General features: G+C 23.3%; 6 protein-coding genes across 6 annotated transcripts; 3 read left to right on the forward strand and 3 right to left on the reverse strand. All coding sequences in view use genetic code 6, as the record gives it.

Moving 5' to 3' along the window:
• Positions 1 to 1,116: 1,116 nt before the first annotated feature.
• Positions 1,117 to 4,063, forward strand: TTHERM_00316920 (hypothetical protein; the record flags this gene model as incomplete). The annotated part of the gene is made up of 3 exons (XM_001021373.3): positions 1,117 to 3,081; positions 3,134 to 3,973; positions 4,031 to 4,063. The coding sequence occupies 3 exons, from the start codon at positions 1,117 to 1,119 to the stop codon at positions 4,061 to 4,063; spliced, it is 2,838 nt and encodes a 945-aa protein (XP_001021373.3).
• A 1,381-nt stretch (positions 4,064 to 5,444) lies between these two features.
• On the forward strand, positions 5,445 to 7,240 carry TTHERM_00316930 (IQ and ubiquitin-like domain protein; the record flags this gene model as incomplete). The annotated part of the gene is made up of 5 exons (XM_001021374.2): positions 5,445 to 5,459; positions 5,596 to 5,838; positions 6,053 to 6,424; positions 6,555 to 7,002; positions 7,104 to 7,240. 5 exons carry the CDS (start codon positions 5,445 to 5,447, stop codon positions 7,238 to 7,240), a joined length of 1,215 nt encoding a protein of 404 aa, XP_001021374.2.
• Positions 7,241 to 7,960: 720 nt separating this feature from the next.
• Positions 7,961 to 10,075, forward strand: TTHERM_00316940 (MATE domain protein; the record flags this gene model as incomplete). Its single annotated transcript, XM_001021375.1, has 3 exons — positions 7,961 to 8,183; positions 8,284 to 8,467; positions 8,977 to 10,075. 3 exons carry the CDS (start codon positions 7,961 to 7,963, stop codon positions 10,073 to 10,075), a joined length of 1,506 nt encoding a protein of 501 aa, XP_001021375.1.
• Positions 10,076 to 10,449: 374 nt separating this feature from the next.
• Positions 10,450 to 12,391, reverse strand: TTHERM_00316950 (hypothetical protein; the record flags this gene model as incomplete). The annotated part of the gene is made up of 4 exons (XM_001021376.2): positions 11,531 to 12,391; positions 10,912 to 11,478; positions 10,550 to 10,861; positions 10,450 to 10,494 (listed from the first exon to the last, which is right to left on the reverse strand). Exons 1-4 carry the CDS (start codon positions 12,341 to 12,343, stop codon positions 10,450 to 10,452), a joined length of 1,737 nt encoding a protein of 578 aa, XP_001021376.2. The 5' UTR covers positions 12,344 to 12,391.
• Positions 12,392 to 13,242: 851 nt separating this feature from the next.
• On the reverse strand, positions 13,243 to 14,088 carry TTHERM_00316960 (immobilization antigen; the record flags this gene model as incomplete). Its single annotated transcript, XM_001021377.1, has 1 exon — positions 13,243 to 14,088. The coding sequence occupies one exon, from the start codon at positions 14,086 to 14,088 to the stop codon at positions 13,243 to 13,245; it is 846 nt and encodes a 281-aa protein (XP_001021377.1).
• Positions 14,089 to 15,540: 1,452 nt separating this feature from the next.
• TTHERM_00316970 (immobilization antigen) lies at positions 15,541 to 16,389 on the reverse strand (the record flags this gene model as incomplete). The annotated part of the gene is made up of 1 exon (XM_001021378.1): positions 15,541 to 16,389. One exon carries the CDS (start codon positions 16,387 to 16,389, stop codon positions 15,541 to 15,543), a length of 849 nt encoding a protein of 282 aa, XP_001021378.1.
• Positions 16,390 to 17,596: the final 1,207 nt, after the last annotated feature.

Here is a 17,596-nt window from a genome sequence, read left to right on the forward strand (position 1 = left end):
TATTTAAACTCAGCCATTAATTTTACATATTATCCATTAAATTGTGTGGCTAGATTGTTGGGTAGGATTGATCTCTTTATAAAAAATAAGATTAGATTGTACTTAATTTTCTATTATAAAAATAATTTATAATTAATAGACAAAATTAATTTATTTTATTTTGTATTCTTTTTATAATAATTAAATTTTTCTCTAAAAAACTTTTGCTTATTATAATTAGTTGATTCATAACATTAATTCAAGTTTTTAATGAATGAAAGAATAAATGTATTAATAAATTCACATTATTCTTCAAAATAATTTTATTAAATTTACAATTAAATAAATATTTTAAAAATAAATTTATTAAATTTTGGTTATTAAAATGAATCAGAGGTAAAAATGAAATGTTTGTGTGTTTTAATTTTATATGAAATTATTGATATCATATTGTGAACGAATTTAGAAATAGATTTTTATAAAGAAATAGTTTAAGTAGGGTTAATTTATTAATATTATGTGTATGATTTATTTTAATTTTATCAAATTATCTTATAAATTTTTATTATCAAAAGTAGCTTTTGTATTTTTTTTAATTTTCATAAAATATATTTTTATTTCTAAATTATTGTCTAATGTTTTATTTATTAATTTAACAAGATTATATTTTTATATTTTTGCTTTAATAAAATTATTTCTAAATTAAATTTGTATATTTATTTTATTGTTTTAAATATTTAAAACATAAATGATTACTATGGTAATTAAATTTAAAAGAAAATTTTAAGATTGACAAACAAAGTATGAGCGAAATTAAAAAAAATTATAAGTTTTTTATTTGAATTTGAAAAATTGTGATAAATATTTTAAATGATGGTGGAAATTAAACGAATAAATGAGTTTCTGAACAAATATTAATCAAATTAATTTCATTTAAAAATCATTAAAGATTTAAGTTGAAATTCAAATGATTTGTAATTTGAAAGGATTTTATTACTAATTAATTTGAAGATATATGATTAATATACAAAATTAATAACTTTAATTAATTAAACACAAGTAAATTTTTTATTGATTTTTGTTAGGAATCAAAATTATTTTACAGTATTTAGATTACGTTTAGCTAATTTATATAAAATGAGCATTAAGGTGGTGAAGGGATTCAGCCTCCAACTTAATTTAAATTTGAAAAAGTCAGAGGAAGAAGATTCTATTTGTTTATCTATAGAAGAGAATTTACCATAATTGGTAGTAGAACAGAAAACATGCCAATTAATTGGGCAATAACCTCAAGGAAAAGCATATTTAGATCTTTCAAAGGTGTGTAAATGCTAGTTTTCTCAGGAATATCTTTATCTAATTGAGAATCTAAGCAAAAAGAGTAAGTTTGAAAAAACTATGCCAGTTCAGTTTAACAATCTGGAGAATGAATAAGATAAAATAAAGTTCTTGACTCAAGATCAATTAGTGAACAATGTTATTCTTACTAAAAATTCATACGAGCACAATGAAGAGAATATTACAATTTATGATTTCAGCAATATTTCTGAAATCATGTAGCTCTTTTTAAATAACTTTTGGATTGAATTTGCTTTAATGAAAGAAAACAATTAGCTCATATCAAAGCTTATTTTTAATAATGTCACTTTTGTTATAAATAAAATTGATTAATCTTCAAATAACCTGTAAATACTACCAAACCCAGTCATGTAGCTTCTAGCTTCTAAAACGAAAGCAAAACTTAATCCTTAAAACTAGAAAACTCTAAATGGAAAAAACGAAAGAGATTAAACTAATAGCACTATTAGAACAGGTTATTTAAGCATGGATAGTAAACAAAGGATAGTTCCTCTTTTGGCATAGGATGAAGGAGTTTACAAAGTACCTCTTATAGGTATTTGGATTTAAAGCGATGAGAATGTTAATGATATTTTCCTTTGGACTCTCTTTATTGAATATGCAAAAAATGGTGCTATGAAAAAATGTAATCTTTCAAATTCTTCTCCTTCTGCTTAAAATAATTAAAAAACGAGTTCTACTTTATTTTCAACTGTTCCAAACTACTCTGATATATCTTTCTTATTCGTATGGTTTTAGTCAAGCGATGTCACTAGTCCATTATATTTTTAAATTTAAATCACTTAATCTAGTTTGAATAAGTGCTTTCAAAAAGCTCAGCTTTCCTCGAGCTCCTCAGTAATTAAATTTGATTACAGGTACTCAAAATTCAAGCCTGTAAATATAATTGAAAATGGATTGAATCACACTTTTGAGGCTTAAGATTAAGTAAATAAGCCTATTAAATAGCAATAGATAATTACCAATTCAATGAAAAGTGAAGATATTAAATTAACAGAAAATAAAGAATTTTCCAAATATTAAAATGGAAAAGATTAGAATATTTTTAAGCAATTTTCTCAAAAATAAGGAATTGAGTTGCTTGAAAGCTAAAATAAATTTTAAAAAGAAAATACTCAAATTGTATCAAACAAACAGAAAACATTTAAAGATGATGATTTTAAATTAAAATCTTCACTTACCAATACCTCTGAGGATTTTTTTCCTATTAAAGATTATAATTTATAGAGTCACAATGCTGGATAAAAAGATAAATCCCCCTTAAGCGAGAGCTATAAAAATGACAACTTAAAACTGTCAACAAGAGATTTAAACATAAGTTTAAATCAAAGTAAATAAGTGCAAAGCAAGGGGGTTGATGAATAATAATTGGATGTCAAAGAATAAACTAAAGTGAGATCTCAGTCTTTATACAATTCTAAACAGAGCCAACAAATTCAAAATAATTTAGCAGCTAACTCTGAAAAATATCCTAATTCTCAATTGTAGCTTTTAGATTCTTAAAAATAAATTATGGAATCGAAAAAGATTCTAGAAGAACGAAAATTAAATAAAAAAGATGGAATAATTTAAGATGAAAAAGAGAAGCAATTATTCTATAAATCTAACAATTACAACTAAAGCTGTCCAACCAATCAAAAAGATTTGACTTAATTCTAACACAACACCTTAAAATAACATTAAACTTTATTTGAATAAAACTCAAAAATAGAAGAATTAGAAAAACAAATTTAACAATTAAAGGTATTTTAATATTTAAAATTTAAGTAATATTAAAAAAAATTTTTTTAAATAGAAAGAACTGCAATACTCTAAATCAAAGGATAAATATTCACCTCGAGTATTAGAAAATGGGAATAGTGGTAACAGTGAGTACTCTACTGTAAAGAAAAGATCAAGTAAGTCTGTTTATAGTACAAATAGTATTTCTGGAGTCGGTTCTGGAGGATCATTGGCATCGGGAAATACAAATAGCTCAAAGGGTGGTAGCAAATTTGTATCAAGAATCAACAAATCTTAGATTGAATCACCAAGTGTGAACTCAATTATCAAGAATAGTATAGAAAAGGTTAGTGATAATTGCTAAGTTTCTTCATTTACAAAGAATTAAAGAAATTTATACAGTGCTAATTCACAGGCCACAACTGCAACAGGAAACAAATCTATTGATAGCAGATTATTTAGCTAAAATTAAAATAACTCATTTAACATAACTAATAAGAGCTTAAATACTTGCAAGTACTTGAGTGGTTTTTCTAGTAACAAAGACATAGATCTCACAATAGGTTAGCTTTAGTCTAATGAAAAACCTCCTATTGGATGTCTAAGCACTGCAAGATCTAATTAGCTCCGCTCATCAATCAAAAATATAAACCAAGGATTAAACACTCAAAGGACATCTTCCTCAAAGCAGCTGTAGAGGTAGTAAGCAACTTCATCCTCAGGAAATGGTGCAAACATAAAAAGAAGCAGATTCCTAGAATGCAATGACGAATTACCTAGAATAAAATTTGACTTTTCTAACATAAATGACAACGAAGAAAGCGATGAAGAGTCATCAAATGAAAGCAAAAACAAAAGTGACAAATTATTAAAATACAAACTTCATTCTAATATGAATACATCAAAAACTTCAGTAAATTCCTATTTAAAATAATTCAATTAATTAACATATTTTTTAATATAAAAATAGAGTATAAAACTAAATAATTTTATTAATTTTTGAGATTTAACAGAGAAAAAAAATGAATAAATTATAATTTCTACAAACACTTATATAAATAATCATTAACTAAAAAATTGTAATTAAAAATATTATGTATATAAATTATAAATGTAAACTAAAAATATATTTATTAATTCAAAAATGTTTTACTTGTTGGGTCTTTCTTAATAATTAAAATTAAATTGTTTTCTCTAATTTTAAAAAAAAAATACTTTCATATTTTTATTTAATATTTCTATAAAATATTCTATGAATTCACATAATGAATCTGAAACATTGAAATCATTTCTTTCAATTAAATAATATAATTTACAATAATCTCTTTTGCTGTTCAAATTTATCAAAAAAATTTAGTAAAAATAATTAGTGATATTTTTAAAATGAAAATAAATATTGAATTAATCTTTAAGGATATGATTTTAGTTCAGTCTAATAATATATAAAATTGAATAAAAATTGTTACAAAGTAATGAAATAATAATTTTAGGATTATGAAAAAGAAAAATTTATCTTTTTCTATGAATTTAATAAAATTAAATGATCATAATTTTATGATAATAAAGAAAAACATTGTAAATAATTTAAACTAAAATTGTCTTTCTAAATTTTTTATGTTTTAATACAATGTTTGTTTTAATTTTGTTTAATACAACATTTTTAAAAAAAGTTTTTTGTTTAATTTAATTTAAAAAAGTAAATTTAATTAAATTTGATTATTCTCCTCTAATATTTAATTTAATTTGTTTAATTTCTGGTTGATTTGATGAATTTATAGAAATAAAATAATTTAATGATAATTATTTTAAAATTATTTAAATAAATAACTCATTTGGTAAAGATTGTTAACGAATAAAATATTCAAAATCCAAAGATATATCTGCGATTTCAAATATACAAATTTTTGAGATGCTGTGTTAAATAATTTTTCAATTTTATAATTTGAGCGAAGAGCAAATTAAATGTTTTGCTTTGAAAAATGATTGGAAATTAATTAAAATAATATGCATGTTTCGATCTTAAATAGTTGATTAAATAAAACAAATATCAAAACTAATAATATAATAGCACTGTGTTAGTTTCAGAATTATAAATTAAAAGGATTGAGTGAGTTATTAATTAATGAATTGATTGATTATCAATACTAATGAGTTTGATGTGATTGATTGCAATTTTGCATGAAGAGTTGATAATCTAAGTATAAAGAATTTTATATTTTGGAATTAGTTATAAATAAAATCAAGGAAAGGCAACAGAAATTAAGGAATATATATATACAAATATAATTATAAGTAAGACCTTAAAATAGAATTATTAAGCTTAGAGAGAATATTTGCGAAAATAGAATTTTATACGTTGACTTAGTGAATATATATCGTTGAAAATGGAGGGAGAAGATGTATAATTATTGAGATTATAATATTAAATTCTACATATTTAGACAAATTTCATCTTGAAAATATTATCTATTTATGTGTTTCATTAAAAAATATCATGGTTACATTAAATGAATACATTTTACTAATCAACAAAAGCTAACTGTCAAGCATATTCCTGATAATGCAGAAGTGAGGATTGTAAAATCGAATGTTATATAAAGAGATGAAAAGGGAGAAATTATTAAATAATATGAAATGAATATAGAAGTATATCTTCCTATCAGATAAAAACCATATTTAGGAGGATATAAGAGTAATAAAAACGGTTTAGTCTATCATCACGCCTTTGCATAAACTGATTAAAAATATCGCGAACATAAACTTAAATTCCACAGAGAAGTAATATAATGTCTTCTTTTTATTGAAAATCTAGATGTTGATATTTGTTTTTCTTCAATAAAGAAATATAATATCATTTAATTTTTTGATGTTACCCTTTTAGATGCAATATTCAATGCATCTAGCCTTAAATGAAGAAAGCAAAGCATGCAATTTTATTGAAGCATTAATTTAGTTAAGTATTTAATTTTAATGTTTCAATATAATTAATTAGTCATAAACATATGAGTACTCTACTAAATCTTCTAAAGTTATGAGAGAACTAGGCACATAAATGGAACGTGAAGGCATTTTTATAAGCAAATTAACTGATGTAGAGGTTGAAGCATAACCTTATTTCCATTCAAATATGTGGGAAGAAAGAAGAGAAGAGGCTGCCCTATATATACAAAGAAAAGTAAGAGGATGGAGGGCTCGTAGGATTACCGAAAAGCTCAAAAAGTAAAAGGAAGAAAAAAGAAGAGAATAACTTGAGAAGGAAGAAGAGTATCGTCGTAATGAAGAAGCAAAGCATAAAAGAGAAATTGAAAGGCGTACTCACCCAAGAACTAAAGAAGATTTTAACATTTTATACGACGAATTAGAAGTAAATAAGCTTTAAAATTATTTTTAAAAATAGTAGTTTTGATGAAACTGTTTTGAGTTTCAAACTTTTGTTATAATGATTAAATTAGATTTTAAGTAAAAATATAAAAAAAATATTTTTTTAATTATAGTTATGGAGAACTAATGAAATTCAAAAGATCAAGGAAAATACAAGTTTGTCTGAGCAAGAAAGAAAGACTTTGTTGAAATAAATTCTTGATAAGGAAACTGATTTGTTATAGACTATTGATAGATTAAAAATTATAGCTTCAAAAGAAAATAAAGAAGAAAAAATTAATAAGTTCTTAAAGTAAATGAGTGATCCAAAGAAATGGCTACGTAGTGATGGTCGCTACACCGAAGTACATACTCCCTTCACAGTTCGTTCAAAAGAACTCATGGACATATATAATGGTTTGAGATTAAAGAACTTAACTATAGATGAGAGATTAGATATATTACTAAATACTAAATGGACAGTTAAAGAATGGGATTGCAATTTAACTAGAGAAATAGTCGAGCTTATTGATAGAGAAGCCGATATGTTAAATCGTGGTCGCCCAGAGGCTTCCCTCGAAGGTAAAAAATAAATTTAAAATAATTTACTTCCTAAAAGCATTTTGAATTTTATGTTAATTTATTTAATAAATAAAAAAAATATCATTTAAAAATAAATTTAGGTCTAAGGTAAAGACTCTGTAACTTATTTTTATAGTTTATTGAAACTCCAGAATTCAATCCAGAAGCTGCTAGATTTCAGAAGATCCCTTACGAAATATTAGTCAGTACATAAGCATATACAAACAGTAAAAGATGATTAGCTATATTTTCAAAAATAGATAATTAACAGATGCACCACTTTATGTGTTATATCAAGATTGTAAATTAATCCTACTAAGTATATAGAATTCAAAAAATTATTTTTTGATTTTTATGGTAAAAAGGCCAATTTTTCAATCTATCAAACCAGCAAAAAAACAAATAAAATATTGCTAATAAATATTTAAATTATATCAAAAAATTATCAATTTTAATTGAATTTAAAATATTTTATTTAATTTAGAAAAGGAGAAATTTAAATTAAATGTATCATATTTAAATAATAAAAAAAATTTTTGTCATTAAAGCTAGCTTAATCAGCTGTTTATAATTTAAAATTTGTTTGAAAATATTAATTAGAATTTTACTTTTTTAATATTAAGTTAATTTCAACTTAATTTATCAATTTAGTTTTTAAATTTCATAAAATGTTTTTTATAGAGTTTTCTAATTGATTGATTGTTTTGTTTATTATTTTATAGTGTAATAAATGTAAATATATAGATAATTAAAGTAGAATCTATTTTATTCAGTTTAATAAGCACAAACTAAGTAAACAAAAGCTTGTTCAATATCTTTGGAGGAGATGATATTTTATTTAAGAAAAAACATTAAAATATAAACAATAATTATCTAAATTCATAAATAATACATAAATTAAAAATTAAAACTAAAATATTTAGTTCTTATTTGATAAAAATTAAAATAACAATCGATTATGGAACTTTAAGCTACTGATAACTAGCCTTTAGTTGTTTAAAAAAAAGAAAAGAAAAAATAAAAGCCAGTTGAGACTGCAGAGCTTAAAAGCCATGAAAGCTACTTTAGTCCTAAATATTTTACAGAAGTTTTCATAGAAGTCACATACAAATCTATTCCTCGTTTGCTTAATTATGAGTTTAATTTATTGACGATGTCTTTAATTAACATTTATTTATTAGGTAAAATTATTTAAATGGCCTTAATAATAATTTATTCATTTTTAAATTCATCTATGTCAATCCTATTTTTCATAGCTTAGCAATTTATTGTAATAAAAAGGATAAAAGGGAAATTTACATGATATAAAAATATTTGGTTTGGGCGATATTTGGGCTAGAATTTTTGCATATTCTCTAATTAAATATAAAAACATGACATTATAGTAAGAGTGCACCATCGCATTAAGTGCTAAAAATTATTTTTTCGTTGGTATTTCTTACTAGAGAAGTCTTTTCATTGTAGGGTAAATAATTCTTAACTAAATACTTGGCTTAATTTTTTAATGTAGATTTACAAGATGGATTCCTAAAAAAACTAATAAAAATAAGATAAAAAACAATACTTGATTGAAATTTAAGAATTAAAATGCATTAAAAAAGTATTATTTTTACAAAAAGTAAAGCTTCTAATGTACTAAAATATTATTTCTTAACAAATATAAATTATACTTAAACAGCTTGAATATTTTTCCATAATAACTAATTGAATAAAATTTAAAGCAAAACATTAGCATTGTAAATTGATACATTTATAAATATGAACAAGTTTTTTAGAAAAAACATGTTTACAATAATGAAAATGAGCTTTTTTTCTTTTAGAATAAATTATTTTTATAAAATTAATTAGCTTTTTTTATCTTCTAACTGAAACATTTTTATTTTTTATTAAATTTTTAACAAATAAAAATTGAAGCCTTTAAGCATTTTATTTAGTTTAAATGAATAATTTTTAAATTAAATTAATTTAAAATAGATTAATTTGCATTTTTAGTGCTCCTTTCCTATGCTTTTGGTGGAAAGCTCTTATTCTCTTTGGTATTGAAAAAGCTATAGCAACTAAAGCTGGAGACTATATGTGGGTATGCTTACCCTCAGTATTTTGTTATGGTTATTATGATACTACAAATAATTATCTGCAATCATAAAATATTCTTTGGCCATAGTTTGGAATACAGTTTATCTAAGCAATTGTACATTATTTTATTGCTCATACTATGATAATAAACTAAAATATGGGAGTTTTAGGTGCTGCTTGGGCTAAAAATTTTAGCGATACTATTTCTGCTGGTTTGATTTATGCCTTTATTACCTTAAAGAATCCAACTAGAAAGACATGGATTGAATGGAATAGTAGGGCTTTTGATGGAATTTAAGACTACTTAAAATAATCCCTTAGAAATGGAATTGGCTAGTATGTCGAAGAAGTAGCTTTCCTTTTGTTAACTATGATGTCAATGTATTTATCAGATCCTGCAAATACTGCTACTCATATCGCTTTATAAAATAGTGGTCTTTTACATTTTAGTTTTTACTTAGGTTTTCACTTTGTTGTTAACAATTATATCAACTCTTCTTTGTCAAGAGGGTTTGTTGACAGAGCAAAAAGAAAAGCCTTCATGTGTGTTATAACTTTATTTTTTTGGATTGGATTTGTAATGTTCATACTACTTAATAACAAGACATAATGGAGTGAGTGGTTTAGCTCTAACTCTGTTGTGCAGTAGAATCTTTAAAATTCCATAAAAATTTATGCCAAGATTGTTGTCTTGGATGGAATTCAACTAACATTCTGTGCTATTCTTAAAGCCTTAGATCGTTTTAATCATATAACCATAATTTACTCAGTTAGTTATTATCTCATAGGAATATCAACAAGTATATATCAAGGATTCTATCTAGGAAAGGGAGAATACGGAATATGGACAGGTTGGCTTACGTCAGCTTCTGTTTCTTCTGTTGTCTTTTTCTTTGTGTTTGCTTTAACAAATTGGTAAAACTAATCTGTATTAATCAAGGCTAACTACAATAAAGTTATCATCAAAGATATTATTTCGTATTAAAAACGCAATTGAATAAATTAAATTTATTTTTAAAGGAAATTATTTAGTAATCAATCCATAATTTCATAAATATAACTTGTTATTATAATTTTAGTTAAAACTGATATTTATAAATGTTTAATGCAACAAATAATTTATCGATAACTAAATCAGATTTGATATGATACTGTATAAATTTGTTATTTAGTTATTTTTTCCATTCTTTATATCCCTCCATGCATAAACATAACACATAAAATTCTATAAAAATATTATAAATATATTTATGAATTTATTTAATAAATTTAACAAAGTCTATTTATTATCTAACTACAAAAACTATTGAGTTACTCTTTAAAATTCATTTGATTTATTTATAATATTATTATTTTTATTAAAAGTTTGATTCAAATATTCCATAGCTCTTCTTTTATTTTTTCAATCTCTTCCATCTATTTTTAATAAAATTAAACATTGCATTAATATAATATATTAACATTGTTTTACTCTTTTAATATATTTTTTTATTTTTTTATAATAATCCATCTGCAATTAGTCTAATGGATAAGTGACCTATTCAGCATCGCTATCATTCAATTAATGTTTTTAATTGTAATTCATTTTATTTTTTTAATTTTAGTTCTATAATTTACTGAGATTTTAGCTTTCCAAATTATCAAAATTTTAACTCAACTAAGGATTAAAATTTTAACTTAACTAAGGAATAAAATTTTAATTAAGTTTGTGATTATCATTTTAATAATTATTCTAACTATTTATATTGAATATATTTTCACTTTATCTTCTTTTATGTGTTTTCTAAATTTATTAAAATTAATTTAATATTTAAATTTTATTGATTTTTTTACATTTGAATTTATGGGTTGCTATGCTAACTACTTCTACAAGGAAAATTGATTTATTTAGTTTTTACTGTTCTTATATTATATTGGAGATAAGTCAATTGTAAATTCTCTTAATTCATCGTCTATTTAATTCTCTCCACTTTCTTAGCTTTAATTTATATGTGCATATGTATTTCTCCTCATTTGATCGTTTTAAAAATTCTATGAGAATTTAGGCATTTTTTATTAAATTTGAACTATTTAGTCTAATCTATTAAATTAAATATTTTTATTGCTATCACTTTAATTATTCCTATTTTTTGTATCGTATTTTCTATTATAAAAATTAATAGCATATTCACATTATTTTATGAAGTTTTAAATTGGTTAGACTATGTCTGTAAATATTTGAGTATTTTTTATTGTGTCTATTATAAATTCTGTTTTTTAAATCTACTCTTTAGACTTATTAATATTATCTGTGTTGATCCTTTATTATTGAATCTGAGTATCAATAGAGTCAAGCGCTTATATTAAAGGTGCATGGTGCTGAAATATATCCTAAATTTCTCTCCAGTTATTTTCTAATTTCTTGTGTTAATTATTTATTACTTTTTACCTTAAATTAAAATAAAAAATATACCTTTAACTTACAGTCACTTATTTGTAAGTAGTCTTTATATATATAAATAAAGGAAAGGCAATAGCTAATCAAAACAGGGTGAGGTTTCATACTTGCTTGAATTTTTAAGAATGTCTTACTACTTATTGCTCTTGCAGAATTCAATAAGTTTTACAATATTTCCTCTTCGCTGATATTTTATACTTTTTGATCCTCTAAACATTTACTTATAGTATTTTAAGAATTTTTCACTATTTAATAATTCAGTTTTTAATTGCTTTATTAATCTTGAAGTATCATTTTTTATGATTATTCATAATTATATTCTCCTAATGATCTTTTGTTAGGCTTTTGATTTACCTAAATTTAATTTTATTCTATATGCTTATGAGAACAGGCTAAATCATTAGGGCAATGCGGTTTCTTCTTTAAGAATCTATTTTGTGTATGAAATAAATTTTAAGAAGACTACTTCTACCTATCTATCTAATTTTAATAAATAAGGTATTTTGAATCACTCGCATATTAAACAATTTCTTTTATAGCAGAGTTTACACTTATGTTTTCATTTTATTTATCATTTAAATTGTTCATTAAAAATTTAGGTTGACTTTTGGTACCAACAAGACTTTCATTATTAAAATTCACAATATTAATATTATTCAGACTATTTTAAAATGTGACACTTCTATTCTTTTTATATGTTTCTACTTATTAGTCTGAATTTAGCACTTTTTTGATTGATGACAGTCTTGTTGAGCTGTTTGAATTATTAGTGTAAGGAGACTAAGATTAGTTAATAATGTTTGTTTTTAATGGAGTCCTAAAACTCATGATGCCAATAAATTCTATATTTAATACAATTGAGAATGAATATAAACAAATAAATCAAAATTAGCATTAAAAAATTATAAGAATTAAAAATTTATCATATATTTTTATTTAAGTGAAAATAATTAATTAATGATTGTTCTAAACCAACAAATTTTAATTAAGTATCTTCTTTCAAAATTCAATTAAATTTTATTGATCACTTTTATTTTTATAGATATTTATCGTAACTATTTATTAAAATCCTTAATCATATATATTTTACCATTTTACTTTATAAATTTGATTGAAATTTGACTAAAACTTTATTAAATACTGTTCCTAAAAAAAGAATTTAAATATAAGTAAAACTATTATTGCATTTATATATTTATAATATTTAAAAAAATTTATTTCACATAGTTCTAAAATATATACCTATTTCTTCTTTTCATGTCTTCTGTCCTATTTGATAGAAATAAATAAGATATTTAAATTTAAGATTTTATCCATAAACTTATAATTCATTACAAAAATTTAAAAAAAAAGAATTTAAAGATTCAAAATTTTGATTATTTAAATATTAAATACGCTTGAATGATAAAATGCATTTAACACTTATTAAAAATTTTTTTAAGAAAGTTAAAAAGAAAAATTTTTTCTTTTTTCAACAAATAGCTTTTTATTCAAGGTTTGAAAAGTAGTTATTTATTTCTATTTACTTCAATTAATATTTTTTAGGTAAAATTGAAATTTTTTAATGTTTTTTTAGATATTTTAAATTTTCTACTCAAATTAAACAAACAATCTATTTTCACATCCCTACAAAAATATATTTAAAATTTACATTTTAAAATAATACCAAAAATGCATTTTTAAATGAAAATTTACAAAAAATAGATTTATATCACAATTATTTTTATTCAAATGAGTAATATGAAGCTAATTATTGCAAGAGAAAATGAAATCAACTTTCCGAAACTTGGTGCTGAACATCCAGTTGCACCTCCAGGAGCTTACATAGGAGTTTCACTGCTAGATTTACAAGCACATGTTTTTTAGCTAGTTCCTAGAGGTAAGGCGAAAGGATCAAAACATTTACAAGCAGAAACATCACCTACTTAAGTTTATTGTTAAGACATAGAGTTTGAAGGACATTTAGAACATACAGCAGCTGCCTTACTACTTACATTTGCAGCAGTAGTCATGAAATATCCAGGTTGACAAGCATTACATGATGAAAGGTCACCTACTGCTTGAGGAGGAGCAGAAGGAGTTGCTCCTGCGCTTGCATCACAGGCAGAACATTAAGCAGCAGCTTCACTTCCTACGGCAGCATTTGCAACTGATGTCATATAATAACCTGGCATACATGAATTACAAGAAGAAACCTTTTGAACTGATGAACCTGCTTAAGGTTAGGCGGGAGAAGAGTTGGTACCACAAGGAGTGCAAGTAGGAGATGAAGAAGAAGAAGAACCTTAAACAGTAACATAGTAACCAAGAGCACAAGCTTAGCAAGCAGAAACAGCAGTTACACTAGGACCAGTGTTAGTGGTACCAGGAGCAGACCATGTATTTGAGGCACATTGAGTACAAGAACCTCCTTGATTAGCATTAGTTCCCCAGTAGCCAGGATTACAAATGCAATTTCCTTATTATGGTGATGCATTCTAAGCACATTTAGGAGGAGGTTATTATTACTAACCTTAGGCGGTTGTGAAGCTTGCTATTAAGAGGAGAGATAAGATTACTAATTATTTATTCATTTCTTTTTACTTCTACTTTTAAATGATAAATTTTTTAAGTTTTAATAAGTTGTTTTGATTGATTTATTTATTTTAAAGTTTTTGAAAGAAAAGCAAAAGTATATAAATCCAAAAAAATCGATACTCTTTTGAGTTTAAATTTTTGGTTATGATATCTAAATCAGTTATGAACAAGATAAAGAAATTCAAGCAACTAAATCATGAACAGTAAATTAATTAATAAATTGAGTTTCGAATAATTTTTAAAAAAGGCGTTGAATTTAATTAAGATGGTATTATATTGATTAATTTTGAGGTTTAAAAAATAGCGTGAAAAAAAAAATAAATTCTATGATTGATTTAAGTGAATGAAAGTGATTTAAGAATCAGATTCAAAAAAAAATAAAATCTGATCTATTAGAATTCTACTTCTTTTAATTGTATTAAAGAGAATAAAATTGGGATAATTTATTATTTTAGCTTTTGATATATTTTTATTTAAAAATAATTTTAATATTTAGTTATTCAATTTCAAAATTTAAATGTTTTGCCAAAAATAATCAGTTTTCACTATTAACTGAAAGTAGTAAATAAATTAATTAGTAGATAGTTAGAGCGTTAGAGTGAACTAAAATGTCATTTCTTTTGCTTTACGAAGCTTGAAATTTTAAAATTTAAAATTTAAAAACTAAATCTTAAATAATTAATGTAATCTAAGTTAAAGATTTAATTTAAAATAATTTATTACTTACGTATTTAATTTTTAAATATATATTTCAATTTAGCTAATTTTTACAAAATCTAAATTCTTATTTCAAAATAATGTAGCTGAAAGATATTAATTAAATATAATATACATATAGGATAACTTATTTAGGAGTTTTTAATTTTCCATAAATACCTTCACTATTTTATTTATTTAAGCATAAATCAAATAATTTTTTAATATATTATTGTATGCTAATCCCCTACCATTTTATTTATATAAATATTTATACGTGAAAAGTACTTTTAAAAACCATTATTTGTATTTGGATCTTAGCTTTATTTATTTTATTTAAATTTTATCAAAACTGTTTTGTATTTGAATGAAATTATTATTTTTTTTTATACACTTTATAAAAGTGTAAAAAAGATAAATTCACATAGTTTAAGAGAAAATGCACATTTAAACAATGACCAGAAACATATATTCTAATTATTTAAATATTAAGTATATTTTCATAAGTGCTGCTTTTAAGAAAATTAAAAAGAAAAAATAACTCTATTTTAATTCATCTTTTTAAGCAAAATAAATGCTTGATATTGCTATTCTTTTTTATGATTGTTCTTTCAAATTTTATATTCAAGTTAAACAAATTAGGTTGATAATTAAATCTATTTTCACATCGCTAACAAAAATATATTATAATATATATTTTAAAACAAAATAAAAATAGATTTAATTTATTTTTAATAATTTAACTGCGTTACTCAAATATAAAGTATTAGAGAAATAATTATTCCTAAAGAAATTGAAATAATCTTTCCGAAACTTGGTGCTGAACATCCAGTTGCACCTCCAGGAGCTTACATAGGAGTTTCACTGCTAGATTTACAAGCACATGTTTTTTAGCTAGTTCCTAGAGGTAAGGCGAAAGGATCAAAACATTTACAAGCAGAAACATCACCTACTTAAGTTTATTGTTAAGACATAGAGTTTGAAGGACATTTAGAACATACAGCAGCTGCTTTACTACTTACATTTGCAGCAGTAGTCATGAAATATCCAGGTTAACAAGCATTACATGATGAAAGGTCACCTACTGCTTGAGGAGGAGCAGAAGGAGTTGCTCCTGCGCTTGCGTCACAGGCAGAACATTAAGCAGCAGCTTCACTTCCTACGGCAGCATTTGCAACTGATGTCATGTAATAACCTGGCATACATGAATTACAAGAAGAAACCTTTTGAACTGATGAACCTACTTAAGGTTAAGCGGGAGAAGAGTTGGTACCACAAGGAGTGCAAGTAGGAGATGAAGAAGAAGAAGAACCTTAAACAGTAACATAGTAACCAAGAGCACAAGCTTAGCAAGCAGAAACAGCAGTTACACTAGGACCAGTGTTAGTGGTACCAGGAGCAGACCATGTATTTGAGGCACATTGAGTGCAAGAACCTCCTTGATTAGCATTAGTTCCCCAGTAGCCAGGATTACAAATGCAATTTCCTTATTATGGTGATGCATTCTAAGCACATTTAGGAGGAGGTTATTATTACTAACCTTATGCAGTTGTGAAGCTTGCTATTAAGAGGAGAGATAAGATTACTAATTATTTATTCATTTCTTTTTACTTCTACTTTTAAATGATAAATTTTTTAAGTTTTAATAAGTTGTTTTGATTGATTTATTTATTTTAAAGTTTTTGAAAGAAAAACAAAAGTATATAAATCCAAAAAAATCGATACTCTTTTGAGTTTAAATTTTTGGTTATGCTATCAAAATCAGTTATGAACAAGATAAAGAAATTCAAGCAATTAAATCAGGAACAGTAAATTAATTAATAAATTGAGTTTCGAATAATTTTTAAAAAAGGCGTTGAAATTAATTAAAAAAATAAATTCTAAGATTGAAGTTAAGGAAAGTGATTTAAGAATAAGATTAAAAAAAGTATCAAAATAAATAATACAAATAATCCTATAACTAGGCACTTATTTAAAAAAAATCTATAATAATATTTATTCAAATAAAATTAGATAACAAATTGAGTAATTTTAATTATTTATTCTCGCTTTTTGTTGTATTTTTAGAAAAATATCATTCTAATCTTTTAATTATTGAAATTCTATATTTTAATGCTTTCTTTGCCAAAATAAACAGTTTTACTATTAACTGAAATCAATTAATTAATCAGTAAGCAAGTTAGCAGATTGTTATAGAGTTATTGTAAACAAAAGTATATTTTCTATCCTTTCAAATAATTGACAATTTTAAAATTTAAAATTTAAAAACTAACTCTTACATAATTTATTAGATGCAAATTAAGATTTAATTTAAAAATATTGAATACTTTAATATCTATTTTACAAATATGTATTTAATTTACCTGAATTTTAACAAAGTTTAAACTTTTTTTCTAAATAAAATAGCTGAGAATTATCAATTAAATATATAAAATGCTTAAAGTATAAGCAGGTTTATAAATCTTAGTAATAACTTTAGTTAATTATTTATAAAAAATGTTAAATTGATTTTTATTTGAAAATAATTTATTTCAATTTCCTGTTTTGAAGGTTTTTTTATTATATGTACTGAGATAAATCTAGTAATATAACTTTAATTATTTTTATGAAGGGTTGAAATTAAATGCAAGTATTGAATGGCATTTTGCTATATCTTTTATAAAAAATATGATTATTAGCTGATCTCATACAATATATAGTGTAAGAAAGATTAAATTTTATGAAAATTTTAGTTAACCTATAAATTAAAAATTTTAGATTATAAACTTTAAGAAATTATTCATTTACTTTAATAAAAAAATTAATTTT

The sequence above is a fragment of the Tetrahymena thermophila genome (assembly GCF_000189635.1).
Source record: "Tetrahymena thermophila SB210 genomic scaffold scf_8254548, whole genome shotgun sequence".
NCBI lineage: Eukaryota > Ciliophora > Oligohymenophorea > Hymenostomatida > Tetrahymenidae > Tetrahymena > Tetrahymena thermophila.